The sequence below is a fragment of the Elephas maximus genome, chromosome 21 (genome assembly GCF_024166365.1).
Source record: "Elephas maximus indicus isolate mEleMax1 chromosome 21, mEleMax1 primary haplotype, whole genome shotgun sequence".
Lineage (NCBI taxonomy): Eukaryota > Metazoa > Chordata > Mammalia > Proboscidea > Elephantidae > Elephas > Elephas maximus.
Genome location: NC_064839.1, coordinates 14,583,612 through 14,604,674, shown reverse-complemented (window position 1 = coordinate 14,604,674; position 21,063 = coordinate 14,583,612). Strand labels below are relative to the sequence as shown.

Genomic DNA, 21,063 nt, shown 5'->3' with positions numbered 1-21,063 from the left:
GAGCAGAACTGCCCCACAGGCCTTCCTGGGCGCAAATCTTTACAGGAACACATCTACACGTGTTTTAAAAACTTTTGCTGCTGCATGTGCTGAACTTTTGACAGGAAAGGAAAAAATTCAAAATACAGATCTTCTGGCCACTTGGCTACGGTACTAAAACAACTCTGCCCCAGTTTTTTATTTTACATAACAAGTTTATTTTTTAAAAGGCATATATAGACTATAAACAAAGTAAACAATCAAATCTTAACTTCTGCCAAGTATTATCTGTCCTAGAATTGTTGCATTAAGTTCCAGTCTAACATTTTTTAATTCAATAATCATCGTCTTCATCGGAGTCCATTACTCTTCTTCTGCTGAACTGGGGGGGAAATTGTAAACAAGTGTCGTAACATGTTTAATTACGTATAACTCAGGTTTTCTGAGAAGACAAATTTCTACCTACTTTAACAAGACATTTTTCTGAGTCTTTAAAACAGCTTAGGTGTGGTGGGGGGCAGAAAAGCCTTAAATATATTTTCTATGCTTAGACCCCCCCAACCCCCCCACCCCGAATATATTCAGCCTTTCTTCCCAAACTTCTGTCATTACAAAATGAAAATGTCTATGAACAGGGACGTTTTGATACAATAGGTGTATAATCAACACCTCACATTTAAAATGTCTAATATTCTCTTTACGAACCATGAGCATAGGGGAACTTACTTTAACTGTTGTTTTCTTTTCTGTTTGTTGGCTTACTTTTTCAAGGATTTCTATTAAACCTTGTTCTGATACCTGGGATAACAAGAAAAACAGTACTTATTAAACACAGAATTTACCTCCTAAGATTTAATCAGGTACAGTCTTTCTGGGGTGTGTGCATAGACAGAAAGAGGGAAGGAGCGGTGGCACAGGAGACTGGAACCACTGTTAACTACTGGTTCACATTCTAAATAAAATTTGCTCTGCTATTCCTCACTTGAGAGGGAGGGGAGAAAAGTGTCCGTCACACAGCTCCCTCAGAAAATTTAAAGTTAACACACATTTAAAATCACCTATATCACCACTGGAAACCCTGGTGGCATAGTGGTTAAGTGCTACAGCTGCTAACCAAAAGGTCGGCAGTTTGAATCCGCCAGGCGTTCCTTGGAAACTCTGGGGCAGTTCTACTCTGTCCTATAGGGTCGCTATGAGTAGGAATGGGTTTGCTTTTTGGGTGGGTACATCACCATTAGAAGAAAATTACAATCACCTGCACCAGGCATTATGTTAATTGTCAGGAATATAAACAAAATGCCTCTGTCTTCGAGAAGCTTAAACGCTACGCTGGAGTTAAGTCACATTCATAAAAAGACCAACCAGTCATTGTCTTCCACAAGTGATTCTTCGTGGAAGGGGGTCGGGGGAAGGGCTGACCCCTGTGGACTGTGGTGGCAACAGAGGGCTTCCCAGGTAGGGCTCACATGGATCTTTTTTTTTTTTAAATATTATACTTTTGGTGAAAGTACACAGCAAAATAGGCTCCCATTCAAAAACCTATATACATGTTCAGAGACATTGTTTACATTCTTCACGTTGTGTCAGCATCCTCATTTCCATTCTAATTGTTCCCTTCGCACTAACCTACTCTCACTGCCCCAATCCTCTCAACTAAGCATTGTTTTAAGATGGACCTCACTTTTTTTTGTAATTTTACAATTCATTTTTTGTTATTGAGAATATACACAGCAGAACATACACCAATTCAACAATTTCTACATGTACAACTCAGTGACACTGACTAGATTGTTCAAGTTATGCAACCATTCTCACCCTCCTCCATTAACCCAAACTCACTGCTCCCTAAGTTTCCTGATGTAATCTTGAGTTGCTCTTGTCGGTTTGATCCCATATAGATATTTCTTAAAGCACAATGCTCAAGGGAGACATTTTTTACTAGTTAAGCTAAACTATTGTGTGGTTTTAAGAAGATCTGGGAAGATATTTTTGGTTTAAGCTTTCAAGATTATCTCAGGCCAGTAGTTTTGGGGGTTCATCCAGCCTCCATGTTTCCAGGAAGTCTGGACCGCCTGGATCTGGAAGGAAGGTCAGGCTTGCCAGAATACATCCATCAACACCTTACAGTGGGCACACATCATAATCAAGGAATTTCAGCACCTCCTCATTTGCAAAATAAGCCTGTCATCTACATGGTAGTATTTCATTTATTTTTATTTTCTCATTAAACAATTAATACACAAATTGTTTTGTGACATTGGTTGCCAGCCCTGCCACATGTCAATACTCTCCCTTTCCCAGGTTCCCTATTTCCATTCATCCAGCTTTCCTGTCCCCTCCTGCCTTCTTCTCCTTGCCCTTGGGCTGGTGTGCCCATTTAGTTTCGTATACATGGTTGAACTATGGGTGTTATTGTTTGTTTTATGGGCCTGTCTAATCTTTGGCTAAAGGGTGAACCTGAGGAGTGACTTCAGTACTGAGCTAAAAGGGTGTCCGGGGGCCATACTCTTGGGGTTCCTCCAGTCTGTCACTAGTAAGTCTGGTCTGTTTTTGAGTTAGAATTCTGTTCTACATTTTTCTTCAGTTCTGTCTGGGGCCCTCTATTGTGATCCCTGTCAGAGCAGTCAGTGGTTGTAGCCAGGCACCATCCAGTTGTGCTAGACTCAATCTGGTGAAGGCTGTGGTAGTTGTGGTCTGTTAGTCCTTTGGACTAATTTTTCCCTTGTGTCTATGGCTTTCTTCATTCTCCTTTGTTCCAGATGGGATGGAACCAGTAGACATATCTTAGATGGCCACTCACACGCTTTAAAGACCCCAGATACTACTCACCAAAGTAGGATGTAGAATATTTTCATTATAAACACTTCCATGCCAAATGAGCTAGATGACTGGCGAGACCCACCTGGTAGTATTTTAATTGGTATTACTGACAAACCTTGTTTCCAGTAGAGAAGCAATTGAAGCTAGCTGACCCTAACAGTCACTGGGTCACACAGATGCCAACAAAGTTCCATGGCAATGCCAGGAAAGGAGAGAAGCAGAAGGTTTCAGGTAGGGCAATTAGTTGTCCTTCAGGATTTATGGTAGGTACTATTCTTTCCTTAAAACGTTCTTTATAAAAAGTCAACAAGAATTCTGTAATCAAATGAAGATGAAATCGACCTTCTAAAGACAAGTTTTGATAAAATAGGTAACAATAGCTGAGTTGTTTAAAAGTGGTTCAAACTTACCTTCCCACTTAGTTGTCCGTATCTTGCCATCTGTATAAGGTAATTCTCTACTGTTTTACTTTTTTCAGGCTTTACAAGTGCTAAGTTACTTACTAAAAGAAAAAATATACAAGAAAGGTGTCAGAATTAAATGCACTTATACTGTACTATAAAACTATGCACTGACATTTCCAAGGCACTACACATCCATTACGTTAAGTCTTGTGATCATCAAGTCTTGTGGGCAGGGAAGACAATATTGTTACCCCTCTTAAAAAAGAGGGTTTTGAACTGCTGCAAACCAGTTCAGTCATGGTCAACGAAGCAAAACTAGAAGAGACCCAAATTTTTACAATTTAGGTAATCCAGAATAACTATTACAGGTTGAGGCCCTGGAATGGGAGACTCAGGAGAGGTGTAAGGAGCCCTTTTAGGAACCTAATGTGTAAGACTGGATTATCACCAGGACTTTGGAGAGGCGCACACATTCAAAGTGGCGTGATCTGTGGCCATCTTTGAGTGGGGCACCACTATTTCTGACTCTGCTCAAAATCCAACAGGCAAGAGCTGTGGTTGCTATGCGACACGTATGCTGTCCTTGTTTTCTAAGAGGGAGATTAAGTTTCTAGCAAGGCTTTGACCTGGAATTTTTTCCATTTTAGTTCACCTAAACTTTAGAAGTTCCGGTCTGTTCTGATTTTCTTCCTCAGCCACGACAGTCTTAGTCAAGGCTACACATAGGTAGTGGTAAGGCCAACACTGAACTTGGGCCCTCAGATTCTAAGCCCCAGGTCATTTTGTTTTTTAAAAATATGTTCGCCTTCTGGAAAGCAATTTATTGCTACACATATTCAGTTAGTCTGGGACATCTACTAAAGCAACCCTGAGTTAAACAAATACTCTCCAAACGTTTGTCAGTTTGTCGTATTGTTGTGGCTTACGTGTTGCTGTGATGCAGGAACTGATGCCCCCAGTATTTCAAATACCAGCAGGGTCACCCACGGTAGACAGGTTTCAGCTGAGTTTCCAGACTCAGACAGACTAGGAAAAAGGACCTGATGGTCTACTTCTAAAAAAATTAGCCGGTAAAAACCCTCTAAGTAGGAGCAGAACACTATTTGATATAGTGTTGGAAGATAAGCCCCTCAGGTTGAAAGGCACTCAAAATAAAAGTGGGGAAGAGCTGCCTCCTCAAAGTAGAGTCGACCTTAATGATGTAGATTCAGTCAAGCTTTCTGAACCTTCATTTGCTGATGTGACATGACTCAAAATAAGACGGAACAGCTGCAAACATCCATTAATAACCAGAAACTGGAATGTATGAAGTATGAATCTAGGAAAACTGGTAATTCTCAAAAATGAAAGGGAATGTATAAACACCAAATCCTAGGCATTAGTGAGCTGAAATGGACTGATATTGGCCATTCTGAATTGGACAAACACATCATCTACTATGTGGGGAATGACACATTGGAGAGGAATGGCACTGCATTCATCATCAAAAGGAACATTTCAAGATCTATCCTGAAGTACAACGCTGTCAGTGACTGGATAATATCCACATGCTATACAGATACCAATTAATACAACTACTATTCAGATTTATGCGCCAACCACTAATGCCAAAGATGAAGAAATTGAAGATTTTTACCAACTTCTGCGATCTGTAATTGATAAAACATGCAATCAAGATGCACTGATAATTACTGCTGATTGAAATGCAGAAGTTGGAAACAAAGAAGGAGTAATACTTGGAAAATATGGCCTTGGTGATAGAAATCCGGATGCCAGAGATTGCATGATAGAATTTTGCAAGACCAACAACTTTCACTGTAAACACCTTTTTTCAACAACATAAATGAGGACTATACACGTGGACCTTGCCAGATGGACTACACAGGAATCAAACTGACTATATCCGTGGAAAGAGATGATGGAAAAGCTCCATAAAAAATACCATCAGTCAAAACAAGGACTGGAGCCAACTGCTCATGTGCAAGTTCAAGTTGAAGAAAATTTTAAGAGTCCACAAGAGCCAAAGTACGACCTTGAATATATCCCACCTGAATTTAGAGACCATCTCAAGAACAGATTTGACACATTGAACCCTAACTGACCAAAGACCAGATGAGCTCTGGAATGGTATCAAGGACATTACGCATGAAGAAAACAAGAGGTCATTAAAGAGACAGGAAGAAAAGGCAACGCCTAAATGGATGTCAGAAGAGACTCTGAAACTTGCTCTTGACCACAGAATAGCTAAAGCAAAAGGAAGAAATGATGACATAAAATGTTGGACCGGTTTCAAAGGATAGCCTGAAAAAGCAAAATAAAGTTTTATAATGAAATGTGCAAAGACCTGGAGTTAGAAAACCAACAGAAAAGAACATGCTCAGCATTTCTCAAGCTGAAAGAACTGAAGAAAAAATTTAAACCTTGAGTTGCAGTACTGAAGGACTCTACAGGCAAAAGATTAAACGATGCATAAGAATCCAAAGAAGATGGAAGGAATTACACAGAGTCACTGTACCAAAAAGAACTGGTTGATGTACAACCATTTCAGGAGGTACAGTATGATAAAAAACCAATGGTACTGAAGGAAGAAGTCCAAGCTACACCGAAGGCATCGGGAAAAACAAAAGGCTCCAGGAACTGACAAAATACCAATTGAGATGCTTCAACAAACAGATGTAGCACTGGAATTGCTCACTTGTCTATGTCAAGAAACTGGAAGACAGCTCCCTGGCCAACCAAGTGGAAGAAACCCGTATTTGTGCCCATTCCAAAGAAAAGTGATCTAACAGAATTCGGAAATTATCGAACAATAGCATTAATATCACACACAAGTAAAATAGTCCTGAAGATCTTTCAAAAGTGGCTGCATCAGTACATCGACAGGAAACTGCCAGAAATTCAAGCCTGATTCAGAGGAGGATATGGAACAAGGGATATCGTTGCTGATGTCAGACAGATCTTGGCTCAAAGTGGAGAACACCAGAAGGCTGTTTACCTGTGTTTTATTGACTATACAAAGGCATTCGACTGCGTGGATCATAACAAATTATGGGTAACATTGTGAAGAATGGGAATTCTAGAACACTTAATTGTCCTCATGTGGAACCTCTACATAGAACAAGAGGCAGTCGTTCAGACAGAACAAGGGGATACTCCGTGGCTGAAAATCAAGAAAGGTGTGCATCAGGGTTGTAACCTTTCACCAAACTTATTCCATCTGTATGCTGAGCAAATAATCAGAGAAGCTGAACTATGTGAAGAAAGGGCATCAGGACTGGGGGAAGACTCATTAACAACCTTTAATATACAGGTGACACAACCCTGCTTGCTGGAAGTGAAGAGGACTTGAAGCACTTACTCATGAAGATCAAAGACCACAGCCTCCAGTATGGATTACACCTCAATGTAAAGAAAACAAAAATCCTCACATCTAGACCAATAAGCAACATCAAGATAAACGGAGAAAATACTGAAGTTGTCAGGATTTCATCTTACTTAAATCCACAATCAATGCCCATGGAAGCAGCAGTCAAGAAATTGAATGGCATATTGCATTGGGCAAATCTGCTGCAAAAGACCTCATTAAAGTGCTAAGAAGCAAAGATGTCACTTTAAGGACTAAGGTGAGCCTGACCCAAGTCATGGTGTTTTCAATTGCCTCATATGCATGTGAAAGCTAGACAATGAATAAGGAATATGGAAGAAGAATTGACACCTTTGAATTATGGTGTTGGTGAAGAATATTGAATATACCAGGGGCTGCCAGAAGAATGAACAAATCTGTCTTGGAAGAAGAACTGCCAAAATGCTCCTTAGAAGCAAAGATGGTGAGACTTCTGCTCACACACTTTGGACATCTTATCAGGAGGGACCAGACCCTAGAGAAGAACATCATGCTTAATAAAGTAGACAGTCAGTGAAAAAAGAGGGAGACCCTCAAAGAGGTGGACTGATACAATGGCTGCAACAATGGGCTCAAGCTTAACAACGATTGTGAGGATGGCTCGGGACTGGGCAGTGTTTCATTCTGTTGTACACAGGGTCGCTATGAGTCAGAACTAACTCGATGGCACCTAACAACTTGTGTAAATAAAACACTCTTCATCTCATCTGATATACACAATTGATCTTAAGCAAGAGGCTTTTTATATTTCTAAAAGCACCAAAAACCTTTGCTAAAGAGCAACAATGGTGGTAATTCATCTAATGCTGCCTCTTCTAAATTCAGTCTGGGCTTCAAGTTATAATACAGAAGATACTAGTTCATTCTGACTCATTCATTTTATTTTTCCTTTCTACATGGTTTTCATTTTTATTATGAAAAATTCCAAACATACAGTAAAACACAGACTAGTCCTCAAACCCCCATCACCCACATCAACAGCAACACTTTATAACTGACTCACTTTAAGAGTTAATGTTTTCTATAAATTTTACCCAATATGCATTTAGAGAACATCTCTTCAGGAAGGGAGAACTGAGCTGATACTTGCAGCAATTTAAATACATTATTCTACATTTTTAAATGTCACATTTCTCACAAATCTTTATTTCAAATGTTTTTAGGCTAAACAAATATTTAATCTAGAGCTATTTCATATGTATCTCCCCCTTCAACTAACTAAAGCCAATTTTATTTGAAATGGAAATAAAGGAAACTGAAGATGCTTACACCTGGCCCGGGCTGACTGATCCAGAACCTGGGCTAAAATACTGTTTCTCATTTCTGCTTCCCTACAACAAAAACACAGGAAACAAGCAAGATTAGAACTAAGCGGTCAGCATTCTTACAGAACATATAAACAAGTAACCCATGTCTCTCAAGATGGAAGCCTGGTATATACACAGACTACACCACAGCTGGTACTGTGTGGATGGCGGCAGACACATTAAAGCAGATAAATCCATCCTCACCCTCCAAGCCAGCTTTACATTGTATGAGTGTACATCTGCCAGGCTGGAAGGAGCTGACACCCTGAACTCGGACTTTTAGCCTACCTTACTGGGAGAGAATAAACTTCTCCCTGTCAAAGCCATCTCCTTGTGGTATTTCTGTTGTAGCAGCACTAGATGACTGAGAGAGAAGGTCAAGATTTTAATTTTCCTAATTCAGGGTGCAGTCTCAGTTCAACCATCACTACCAACATTTATTGAGTATGTACTGTGTGACAGGTGTTAGAAATTTGTGGTGGGTTGTCAGGCAATTAGGAGGACCAAGAGATTAATCAGTGTAATTTCTTTAGAAATAAGAAAGACACCAAGACCCAGGAAGGCTATGTTAAAGGTACATGGGTGACCATGGCAGAGCAAGAACCAGACCTCATGCTTCAAGACTCTCAGTTCTACACAGCATCGGCTACCACATATATTGGGATGGGAGGTCAGGAGGGGAGAAGAATGAAATTATAACTCTAACTATCCTTCCTTCTTCCTACCTACCCAAGAAAAGTAGGGGCTACTTCATAAGACAGTGGTTTTCAAACTTTTTTTTTTTTAAAGAACATTTTTTCTAAAAAATGAAGTACTTTAAGGAACCCAATAATGAAACAGATGAGAAAAGCTGCTGTGGCTGAATTAGAGAGGAAGTTGGGGTTGGCCGTGCCCATTAACCACTCCCATCTGAGGAGCCCTAAGGCTCATGGAACACTTCCATACACTGTTTCCTATCTACCATCAGTACTTCAACCTACCACGAACTACTACTGCCATACTTCAAGGAACCTAAAATATGACCATAAGACCCATCATAATTTTACATATCTCTAACAACAACACGTATATCCAGCAACGATTGTGAGGATGGTGCAGGACTGGGCAGTGTTTCGTTCTGTTGTACATAGGGTTGCTCTGAGTCTGAACCAACTCAACAGCACCTAACAACAACAAAAGAAAAAAACACCCCAGATGAGATGGCTAACAGGAGACCCACCCACTCAAAGCTGGGATATCAAAGAGCAACATCCTCAAGACAAGGTAAACAAGATATAAACCTGCCAGCAAGGAAGCGTGTATGTGTTAAGCTTGGCCCTGAGTGGAGGAAGAGAAAGGAAGATATTCCTCTGAGAATCTGAACTGCAAGCTTCAGCCTCACAGGTCTGCTGAGTTCACACTACCAGGGTGGAGAGAGGGAGGAATGTCAAGCACAGAATTTAATTTTAAGAGGTCTCACACTAGAAATGTCCCCAGCAAAGTAAATCCTTTCTGGAAAATTCCAGGACAAGAGTGATTGATTCTGAGACATATCCCCATTTTAGATGTTAAAATGCACATCTCAGAATCAATGAAATTCATGCGGTTTCACCTTTTTTCATAACCACTATCACTACCCCAAGTGCTTACCATCTGTCTTCTCCCACTAATGTAAACCAGACACAGCAGGTTCTATGGACCAAGCATAGTGCCGGACCCAGAGGAGCTCTATAAGTATTTGCTGAATGAATGAGTTCAAAGGTTGCATGGTGGAGTAAGAAGATCATCAGTCAACAAACCTGGCACGTGTGAGGTACCTTACCGTGTGCTGGGATAAAATAATGACAATAAAAAGAGTTAACACTATTTACTGAGCACTTACCCAGTGTGAGGCACTGTACCCACGTAATCCGCAGAGTATCCCTATGCAGTGGTAATATTATTATGCTCATTTTAAGGGTATTCACAGTTTAGTAGAGAAACAAACATCAACTAGTAACTGCAATACAATCTCGTAAGTGTTGTAGGGCTCTTTACATATTTACTTAACAAATTAACAATGAAGATACTTCGATAATAACGATTCATGGAAAATCACGATGCTAGGAAAACTTTAAAATTCCACGCCTATTAAAATAACTAAAGGAAGAAGACTATCTAGTGAAATCGTCCTTCAGAAGGTTCAGAGCCCCAGTCCATACCTCTGCTTTGCTTCCTGTTGTGCTGCATCGCCAGGATCCTGAAAGAAAAAATAATTTCACCCTTTAACCAAGTCATTTCTCAGAGGGAAAGAAGAGGAGATGCTCTATTTTGTCTCTGATGCACAACAGGCTCCCACATGGGTAAGGACGGTTTATCAAATAATTAAAAGCTGGGCATCACAAGTCAATGGAATCATTCCCACTTACTAGGGTGTTTTGATAAGCTTCTAAAGTCACAATCTAGTAGAATGTTTTAGAATAGAACCAGCCATTCGGGAGGAGAATCCCTGTACTATGGAACCGTACATAGTAGGAACAACTGGAAAACAAAACGTGCCTTGGTACTTAGGACGCTGAGGCAAACGGCGTTTCCCTGGAGACTTTCCCGCTCGGCCCCTATCACGTTCCTCCCCCTTTCATCTGGTAGCAAAATCACTACGTGAGCATCTTATTCACGAGATTAGCGTGTGGTGTCCGGCTCCTTCCCTCAACTCTCAGGGCGATGTTGTCAGTTCCCCGCTGGACTTTCAGCACCGGGCACATGTACCCAACCCAACCCAAACCACTGCCGACGAGTCAATTCTGACTCACAGCGACCCTTTAAAAAAGAGTAGAACTGCCCCATATAAAGACCCTCAAAAAATGTTTGCTGACTAGGTGGGTCAGTACAACTGAATTCTAGAAAAGAATCTGGCTTGACCGTCAGCAGGGACAGTAGTTAAGAAGCCTAGATCCAAAGGCTAAGGGCGCGAAGACGCCGGGGGGCTGAGGAGTCTGCTTGCAACCCCAGGTCGTGTACGAGGGTCGGCCTCCGGGGTCAACACACCCCTGTCCGGGGAAGGCCTTGCCCGCACCGGCTTGGGGGGCCGCACGTGGTCGGCATCCACGGCCTGACCACTCGAACCCCGAGGCGGAGGGGAAAGGGTCTGAGGCCGGCCACTCGGCCGCCCGGGGGGCAGCGGCGGGATCCCGGACAAGCGGGACAGGCACTGGCCGTGGCGCCCGGAGCCTCCGCCAGGGGCCGTGCCCTCCACCTCGGGAGAGGGCGGCGCCCCAAGGGGACGGGCCTGGCGGGCGTGCTCACCCCGTGCTTCGCCTGCAGCTCGGCCAGCCTCTGCTTTCTCAGCACCTCGAGCTCCTCGTCCGCCATGGCACTGCCGCGCAGCCTCCAGCAGCCTCGCCACCCCCGGCCCACTCAGCCCTTCGGTGCGAGCACGGACCTCCCCACTGCGCAGGCGCCCGCAGCGTCCAGGCATCACCAATCCAGCCCGGAGAGGCGCCGCCTGCCGCAGCCAGGGCGCCCGGGAGAGGCCCGAGTCCCCGATCGCAGGCAGTGCGTCCCGGGCCGCGCTGATGACCGTGGACGGAGAGGAGACGCGGTGGACAGAAACGCTCCAAGGAGTGTTCCCTGCGGCCGTCCCGCCGCTGCGCGGCTGCAAACCACCCCAGCCCCGGGGATTGGCGCCTCTGTATGGCTGGAAGCGGCCGGGAGTAAGACTCAGCGGTGTCTCGGAAAAGATAATCTTAAAAACATGTAATCACTAATAAGTATAATAGTAAGAGGAAAATTTTATTGGTAGCTTATAATGTGCTAAAAACTAAACAAAACCCGTGGAGTCGATTCCGAACTGCGCCATAGGGTTTCCAAGGAGCGGCTGGTGGATTCGAACTGGTGACCTACCAGGGCTCCTATAACTTGCTGTCGTCAGGTGCCCTGGAGTCGGGTTGGACTCATAGCCACCCTGTGTACCACAGAATGAAACACTTTGCGGTCTGGCGCCATGCTCACAGTCTTTGATATGCTTGAGCCCATTGTTGCAGCCACTGTGTCATTCCATCTCATTGAGGGTCTTCCTCTTTTCCGCTGACCTGCACTTTACCCAGCATGATGCCCTTCTCCAGGGACTGATCCCTCCTGACATGTCCAAAGTATGTAAGACACAGTCTTGCCATCCTTGCTTCCAAGGAGCATTCTGGTTGTACTTCTTCCAGGACAGATGTGTTCCTTCTTCTGGCAGCCCACGGTATATTCAATATTCTTCGCCAACACCACAATTCAAAGGCCTCAATTCTTCTTCGGTCTTCCTTATTCATTGTCCAGCTTTCACATGCATATGATGTGATTATAAAAATTAAAAACTTTTGTTCATCAAAAGACTACCAAAAAAATAAAAAGACAAGCTACCCACTGGAAGAATATCTTCAGAAACCATGTATCCAACAAGAATCTAATAACCAAAATATGTACAAAACTTCAACAACAACAAAAAGGCAAATAACCTAATCATAAAATGGGGAAAGGACTTGAATAGACATTTTACCAAAGAGGACATTCAGATGACCACCAAACACATGAAAAGATGCTCAGCATCACTAGCCATCAGAGAGATGGAAATCAAAACCACATGAGATACCATTTCACTCCCATTATAGTGGCTAAGATTTAAAAACTTAAATAGCAAATGTTGGTGAGGATGTGGAGAAATTGGAACTCTTACCCATTGCTGGTGGGAATGCAAAATGATACAGCCATTGGTGAAAACAGTGTGGCTTGTTCTTGTTGTTAGGTGTTTACTATTGAAGACCAAAGACCACAGCCTTCAGTATGGATTACATCTCAACATAAAGAAAACAAAAATCCTCACAATTGGACCAATAAGCCACATCCTGATAAATGGAGAAAAGATTGAAGTTGTCAAGGATTTCATTTTACTTAGATCCACAATCAACAGCCATGGAAGCAGCAGTCAAGAAATCAAAAGACGCATTGCATTGGGTAAATCTGCTGCAAAGGACTTCTTTAAAGTGTTGAAGAGCAAAGATGTCACCTTGAAGACTAAGGTGTGCCTGACCCAAGCCATGTATTTTCAATCGCATCTTATGCATGTGAAAGCTGGACAATGAATAAGGAAGACCGAAGAAGAGTTGACACCTTTGAATTGTGGTGTTGGCGAAGAATATTGAATATACCATGGACTGCCAAGAGAACGAACACATCTGTCTTGAAAGAAGTACAACCAGAGTGCTCCTTAGAAGCAAGGAGGGCAAGACTGTGTCTTACATACTTTGGACATGTTGTCAGGAGGGATCAGTCCCTGGAGAAGGACATCATGCAGTCATGAACAGTGTAGCAGTTCCTCAAAAACCTGAATATAGAACTCCCGTATGATCCAGCAATTCCACTCCTAGGTATATACCCAAAAGAGTCAGGAATAGGAAAAGGATATGAAATGTTTGGCTAATTGCCTCCATAAGCAACTGCTTCCTTTGCCGTGAAACCAGAACTGGATGGTGCCCAGCTATCAGTACTGAACATGTTGGTCAAAGATTCCATAAAAGAATCCTGATCAAAAGGGGGAAAGTGTAGAACAGAATTTCAGATTTTCATGGACTCCAGACTTCCTGGAGCCCTGAAGGTTGAATGAGCCCCTGAAAGTGCTACCCTGAATAATCTTTACTTAAAGCAAAAATATCCCCAGAAGTCTTCTTAAAACCAAACAATAGTTTAGCTTAGCTAGTAAAAAATGTCTACCTTGAGCATTACGCTCATTTAAGAACTATCTATATGGAATCAGATTGACAACAGCAACTGGAAAGATTAGGTAGGAACCTTAGCAGGCAAGGAATCTATGTTAATGGGGGAGGAACAGCTCAGAAAAGGAGGGTGAGAATGGTTGCAGAACTCAAAGAGTGTGATCAGTGTCAGTAAATGGTACACATAGAAACTGAAGTTGGTGTATGTTTTGCTGTGTATATTCTCAACAACAAAAACTAGACCTTGCAGCATTACCCTAATGTTTTTTTTCTGAGAGTTGTGTGGTTTTAGTTCTTACATTTAGGTTGTTGATCCATTTTGAGTTAATTTGTGTATATGGTATGAGGCATGTTTCAACTTCCTTCTTTAAAAAAAAAAATTATTGTGGTGAAAATATATGCAACAAAACATTTACCAATTTGACAATTTCTACATGTATGTTTCAGTGAAGCAGCCCTGGTGGTGCAAATGGTTAAGTGCTCGGCTGCTAACCTAGTGGCTCTGCTAGAGAAAGACCTGGCAATCTGCTTCCATAATGATCACAGCCAAGAAAACCGTATAGGACAGTCCTGCTCTGTCACGTGGGCTCACTATGAGTCAAAATCGACTTGACAACAACAACATGTTTCAGTGACATTACATTCTTCATGCTGTGCAACCATTATCGATATTCTTTTCCAAATTATTCCACCACCATTAACATCAACTCAGTGCCCCCTAAGCAAAAGCTCCCCCTTTCCTTTTCCCATTAATAACCTTTGCGTTCTATACATTAGCTTATTTCACATAGGTGAGATTATACAGTATTTGTTCTTTTGAAACTGACATATTTTGCACTGCATAATGTTTTCAAAATCCATTCATGTCGTGCCATGCATCAGGACTTCATTTCTTTTTATGGCTGAGTAATATTCCATTGCATATATATACCACATTTTTTTAATCCATTCGTCTGTTGATGGATGTTTTGATTCTTTCCATCTTTTGGCTATTGTGAAAAGTGCTGCAGTGAACATCGGTGCTCAGGTTTCTCTTTGTGTTCCTGCTTTCAGTTCTTCTGGATATGTAACTAGGATTGGGATTGCTGGGTCGTATACCTAATCTTATGTTCAACTTTTTGTGAAATGGCCAGACCCTTTTCCACAACAGTCGTACCGTTTTACGTTTCCACCAGCAATGGATGAGAGTTCCAGTTTCTCCACAGCCTCATCAACATCTATTGTTTCCCCAGACTTATTCCTTTGCATGTGGAGATCCAATTGTCTCAGCACCATTTGTTGAATAGACTGTTCTTTCCCCATTGAATAGATTTAGTACCCTTGTTGAAAATCAATTGACCATAGATGTATGGGATTATTTCTGGACTCTCAATCCTATTCTATTGGTCAATACGTCTGTCATTATACCAGTAACAGACTCATTCGATCACTGTAGCTTTATGGTATGTTTTGAAATCAGGAAGTGTGAGTCCTCCTACTTTGTTCTTCTTTGTCAAGATTGTTTTGGCTATTTGAGGACCCTACAGTTCCATATAAATTCAAGGACTGGCAAGATGGTAACTTTTGAGTAAAGACCTGAAGCAGCAGAGAAAGAATGTCACAAAGCTATCTAAGGGATGAACATTCCAGGCAGTTGTTGTCAAATGCAACCAAGCTGGTTCTGACTCATGGTGACCCTATGCAGAAGAGAATGAAACATTGCCTGGTCCTGCACCATCCTCACAAAAGTTGCTATGTTTGAGGCCATTGTTGTAGCCCCAACCTTGTTCTGACTGATGATAGTGAGTCATCATGTCACTTCATTATATATTTTTATATATATATATATATATATATAAATAACTGCTATATAATTTCACCCAAGAAATTAATATAGGTGAAATAATATCTAATTGATGTATAGTTCATATTCATATCTCTGCAGTTGTTCAAATAACCTTAATCACAACTATTTGTTTTCTTGTCAGTCCATGAATCAGTTGTATTCAGTGATGGATCATTCCTTTGAAATATGAAGGCATATCTCACCCATCTTCTAGTATTTGGTTTTGGTGATGAAAAATCTGAGTCTTGTTCTTTCATGAGTATTTTTCTCTCTCTCTCTCTCTGGAAACTTTTAGGATCTTCCCTTTTTTCCCAGTGTTCTGAAATTTTACAAAGATGTGGGTCTTTTAAAAGTCCTATGCTGTTTACTTGGTAGATTCTTTCAATCTGGAAACATGTATCCTTAACCTGTGGGAGGTTTTCTTGTATTGCTTATTTGATAATTTCCTCCTCTCTGATTTCTATCTTTTTCCGGAATACCTATAAAACTGGACCTCTTGGCTAGATCTTCTGTCTCTTTTCTTTCATGTCTTTCATCTCTTTGTCCTTTTGCCCTACTTTCTAGATTTCTTCTGATTTATCTTCTGATCCTTTTATTGAATTTATTTAAGCAATCATATCTATTTTATAAGAGCCCTTTCTTGTTCTCTCAATGTACCATTTACATAGTATCTTGTTCTTTATTTTAAATGTAGTAGCTTCTTGAACATAGTTATGTAATCCTAATTAGAAAAAAAAGTAAATTATATTTTCTGAAGTAGCTGTCTTTCCTCAGGTTGTTTTTTATCGTTTTTATTTATCTTGGTCTCTCATGCATGTACATTTTCCTTTGATGCCTGAGAAACCTTGATTAACTGTTCATTTTTAAAGATAAAGCAGGATAGATCTGATTAGGAGCTCTATACCTGTGGGTGGGCTTGTTGACTGGTAAGAAGGCAGCTGAAAGGCTGGAAAATGTTTAAAGGCCTTTTTTTGGGAGGCGATGTAGTTATGAAATTTTTTCATGGAGGAACCATCTGAGGTTTCATTTGTGGAATCGATGCTTCATTGTTCTGCACTGCATTCTAAACAAATGGTGAAGGGTGGGGAAGGGACAGTACTAGATTCTTCAGGACAGTCTTTCAAGTAAACCCACTGCCTTTGGCCCAGTCTCACTTGTGCACTTGTCTTGTGCCTCTCTGAAATTCTAGAGGGCAAATTAACAACCTCTCTGGATGACCCCTGGGATGTGTCATCTGTTACCACTTCTCTATCAACTTTACATAATCTCAAAATTTTTGCTGTCTTCCACCGATGGGCTACTTCTTGTTCTCTTAGTCACTTATTCCCATTTTAGTTCTTTACTATCATTTTTATAACATCTTAGAAGGGAGAGGAGAAGAACTGATGATGATCAGTCCATCATCTTGACAACCAAACCCATTGCTGTTGAGTCAATTCCAACTCATAGTGACCTTATTGGACAGAGTAGAACTGCTCCATTAGGTCTCCAAAGAAGCAGCTGGTGGATTCAAACTGCCGATCTTTTGGTTAGCAACTGAGCTCTTAACCACTGTGCTACCAGGGCTCCGTCTTGACAATAGCACCCATTATTTTCTAGTCTCCAACTTGCAGTTTTAATCTCCTGCACTGAGAAATTATTTGGGAAGCCTGTATCAGTCAGCGTGGGCTAGGCCATGCTTGTCATAACGATGACAACAGCAACAACACAAAATCTTAGTGACTTAAAACAGCAAAGGTTTATTTCTTGCTCATTCTGCAGGTTTTCCAAGGTTGGCTAGGGACTCTACTCCATGTCTCCTCACTCTGAGACCCAGACTAACAGAGCAACTGCCATCTCAAATGTTACCAGTTGCCATGGAAAAGATGGTATCCCTTCAGATTTCCTGCCCCTCCTCCACTGTTCATGGTCTCAGTAAATGGCACCTCCTTGTAATCAAGCCCCAAACCAGGTACCTCGATAACTGCAGACAAAGATTCTGGAGTCACCTTAACTCCTCTCGTTACGTCTCATCCCATATCTGAGTCATCTGAATATCCTGTTCTCTCTCCCAAGTCTTTCCGGGATCTAGCCTCTCCCCACCTCCTCCTCCTTTACCTCCTATGGCCAAACCGCCTTCTTCTCATCCAGATGACTAGTGGCTTCCTAACTGAATGAACTAATAAATAAATGCTACAAGTGTTGAGATTATTGATATGAAATATAAATGTGCATTATGGACAACACTAGCAGAAGGGTAATCAAAGATTTTTCTATGCAGGTTGCAGGTAAGAATAGGTGATCATGTCCCAGCCCAGCTATCCCCAATCCCCTTTTCCCCAGTATCTAGTGCTGCTATAACAGAAATACCACAATCAGATGGCTTTAACAAAGAGAAATTTATTTCCTCTCAGTAAAACCAAAAACCAAACCCAGTGCCGTCGAGTCGATTCCGACTCATAGCGACCCTACAGGACAGAGTAGAACTGCCCCACAGAGTTTCCAAGGAGTGCCTGGTGGATTCAAACTGCCGACCCTTTGGTTAGCAGCTGCAGCGCTTAACCACTACGCCACCAGGGTTTCCTCGTCACAGTTCTTCTTGTTGTTGTCAGGTACCATCGAGTCGGTTCCGACTCATAGTGACCCTATGCACAACAGAACGAAACACTGCCCGGTCCTGTGCCATCCTTACAATCGTTGTTGTGCTTGAGCTCATTGTTGCAGCCACTGTGTCAATCTACCTCATTGAGGGTCTTCCTCTTTTCCTCTGACCCTGTACTCTGCCAAGCATGATGTCCTTCTCCAGGGACTGATCCCTCCTGACAACTTGTCCAAAGTATGTAAGACGCAGTCTCACCATCCTTGCCTCTAAGGAGCATTCTGGTTGTACTTCTTCCAAGACAGATTTGTTCGTTCTTTTGGCAGTCCATGGTATATTCAATTATTCTTCGCTGACACCACAATTCAAAGGCATCAACTCTTCTTCAGTCTTCCTTATTCATTGTCCAGCTTTCACATGCATATGATGGGATTGAAAATACCATGACTTGGGTCAGGCGCACCTTAGTCTTCGGGGTGACGTCTTTGCTCTTCAACACTCTGAAGAGGTCCTCTGCAGCAGATTTACCCAATGCAATGCATCTTTTGATTTCTTGACTGCTGCTTCCATGGCTGTTGATTGTGGATCCAAGTAAAATGAAATCCTTGACAACTTCAATCTTTTCTCTGTTTATCACGATGTTGCTCATTGGTCCAGTTGCGAGGATTTTTGTTTTCTTTATGTTGAGGTGTAATCCATACTGAAGGCTGTAGTCTCTGATCTTTGTTAGTAAGTGCTTCAAGTCCTCTTCACTTTCAGCAAGCAAGGTTGTGTCGTCTGCATAATGCAGGTTGTTAATGAGTCTTCCTCCAATCCTGATGCCCCGTTCTTCTTCATATAGTCCAGCTTCTTGGATTATTTCCTCAGCATACAGATTAAATAGGTATGGTGAAAGAATACAACTCTGACGCACACCTTTCCTGACTTTAAACCAATCTGTATCCCCTTGTTCTGTCTGAACAACTGCCTCTTGATCTATGTAAAGGTTCCTCACGAGCACAATTAAGTGTTCTGGAATTCCCATTCTTCGCAGTGTTATCCATAGTTTGTTATGATCCACACAGTCGAATGCCTTTGCATAGTCAATAAAACACAGGTAAACATCCTTCTGGTATTCTCTGCTTTCAGCTAGGATCCATCTGACATCAGCAATGATATCCCTGGTTCCACGTCCTCTTCTGAATTTCTGGCAGTTTCCTGTCGATATACTGCTGCAGCCATTTTTGAATGATCTTCAGCAAAATTTTGCTTGCATGTGATATTAATGATATTATTCTATAATTTCCACATTCAGTTGGATCACCTTTCTTGGGAATAGGCATAAATATGGATCTCTTCCAGTCAGTTGGCCAGGAAGCTCTCTTCCATATTTCCTGGCATAGACGAGTGAGCACCTCCAGCGCTACATCTGTTTGTTGAAACATCTCAATGGATATTCCATCAATTCCTGAAGCCTTGTTTTTCGCCAGTGCCTTCAGAGCAGCTTGGACTTCTTCCTTCAGTACCATCGGTTCCTGATCATATGCCACCTCCTGAAATGGTTGAATATCGACTAATTCTTTTTGGTTTAATGACTGTGTATTCCTTTCATCTTCTTTTGATGCTTCCTGCATCGTTTAATATTTTCCCAATGGAATCCTTCCCTGTTGCAACTTGAGGCTTGAATTTTTTCTTCAGTTCTTTCAGCTTGAGAAATGTCGAGAGTGTTCTTCTCTTTTGGTTTTCCATCTCCAGCTCTTTGCACATGTCGTTATACTTCACTTTGTCTTCTCAAGAGGCCCTTTGAAATCTTCTGTTCAGTCCTTTTACTTCATCAATTCTTCCTTTTGCTTTAGCTGCTCGACATTCAAGAGCAAGTTTCAGAGTCTCCTCTGACATCCATCTTGGTCTCTTCTTTTTTTCCTGTCTTTTCAATGACCTCTTGCTTTCTTCATGGATGATGTCCTTGATGTCATTCCACAACTTGTCTGGTTTTCGGTCACTAGTGTTCAATGCATCAAATCTATTCTTCAGCTAGTCTCTAAATTCAGGTGGGGTATACTCAAGGTCGTATTTTGGCTCTCGTGGACTTGCTCTGATTTTCTTCGGTTTCAGTTTGAACTTGCATATGAGGAATTGATGGTCTGTTCTACAGTTGGCCCCTGGCCTTGTTCTGACTGATGATATTGAGCTTTTCCAATGTCTCTTTCCACAGAAGTAGTCAATTTGATTTCTTTGTGTCCCATCTGGTGAGGTCCATGTGTATAGTCACCGTTTATGTTGGCGAAAGAAGGCATTTGCAATGAAGAAGTTGTTGGTCTTGCAAAATTCTATCATTCGGTCTCCAGCATTGTTTCTGTCACCAAGGCCATATTTTTCAACTACTGGTCCTTCTTCTTTGTTTCCAACTTTCACATTCCAATCGCCAGTAATTATGAGTGCATCTTGATTGCATATTCGATCAATTTCAGACTGCAGCAGCTGATAAAAATCTTCTATTTCTTCATCTTTGGCCGTAGTGGTTGGTGTGTAAATTTGAATAATAATCGTATTAACTGGTCTTCCTTGTAGGTGTATGGATATTATCCTATCACTGACAGCGTTGTACTTCAGGATGGATCTTGAAACGTTCTTTTTGACGACGAATGCAACACCATTCCTCTTCGAGTTGTCATTCCCAGCATAGTAGACTATATGATTGTCTGATTCAAAATGGCCAATACCAGTCCATTTCAGCTCACTAATGCCTAGGATATCAATGTTTATGTGTTCCATTTCATTTTTGACGATTTCCAATTTTCCTAGATTCATACTTCGTACATTCCAGGTTCCGATTATTAATGGATGTTTGCAGCTGTTTCTTCTCATTTTGAGCTGTGCCACATCAGCAAATGAAGGTCCCAAAATCTTTACTCCATCCATGTCATTAAGGTCGACTCTACTTTGAGGAGGCAGCTCTTCCCCAGTCATCTTTTGAGTGTCTTCCAACTTGGGGGGCTCATCTTCCAGCCCTATATCAGACAATGTTCTGCTGCTATTCATAAGGTTTTCACT

General features: G+C 41.7%; 1 protein-coding gene across 1 annotated transcript; it reads right to left on the bottom strand.

The window, feature by feature from the left end:
* Positions 1-172: 172 nt before the first annotated feature.
* On the bottom strand, positions 173-11,323 carry PDCD5 (programmed cell death 5). Its single transcript, XM_049863864.1, has 6 exons — positions 11,178-11,323; positions 10,094-10,131; positions 7,876-7,937; positions 3,210-3,301; positions 706-777; positions 173-361 (listed from the first exon to the last, which is right to left on the bottom strand). The coding sequence occupies exons 1-6, from the start codon at positions 11,241-11,243 to the stop codon at positions 314-316; spliced, it is 378 nt and encodes a 125-aa protein (XP_049719821.1). The 5' UTR covers positions 11,244-11,323; the 3' UTR covers positions 173-313.
* Between the last annotated feature and the right edge of the window lie 9,740 nt (positions 11,324-21,063).

Coding starts and splice junctions, on each gene's coding strand:
- PDCD5 (XM_049863864.1), bottom strand. CDS start 11,243: ATGGCGGACGAGGAGCTCGAGGTGCTGAGAAAGCAGAGGCTGGCCGAG. Junction 3,302..7,875: donor TCAGTCAGCCCGGGCCAGGT/GTAAGCATCTTC, acceptor TTTTTCTTTTAG/TAAGTAACTTAGCACTTGTA. Junction 362..705: donor AAAAGAAAACAACAGTTAAA/GTAAGTTCCCCT, acceptor TTTCCCCCCCAG/TTCAGCAGAAGAAGAGTAAT.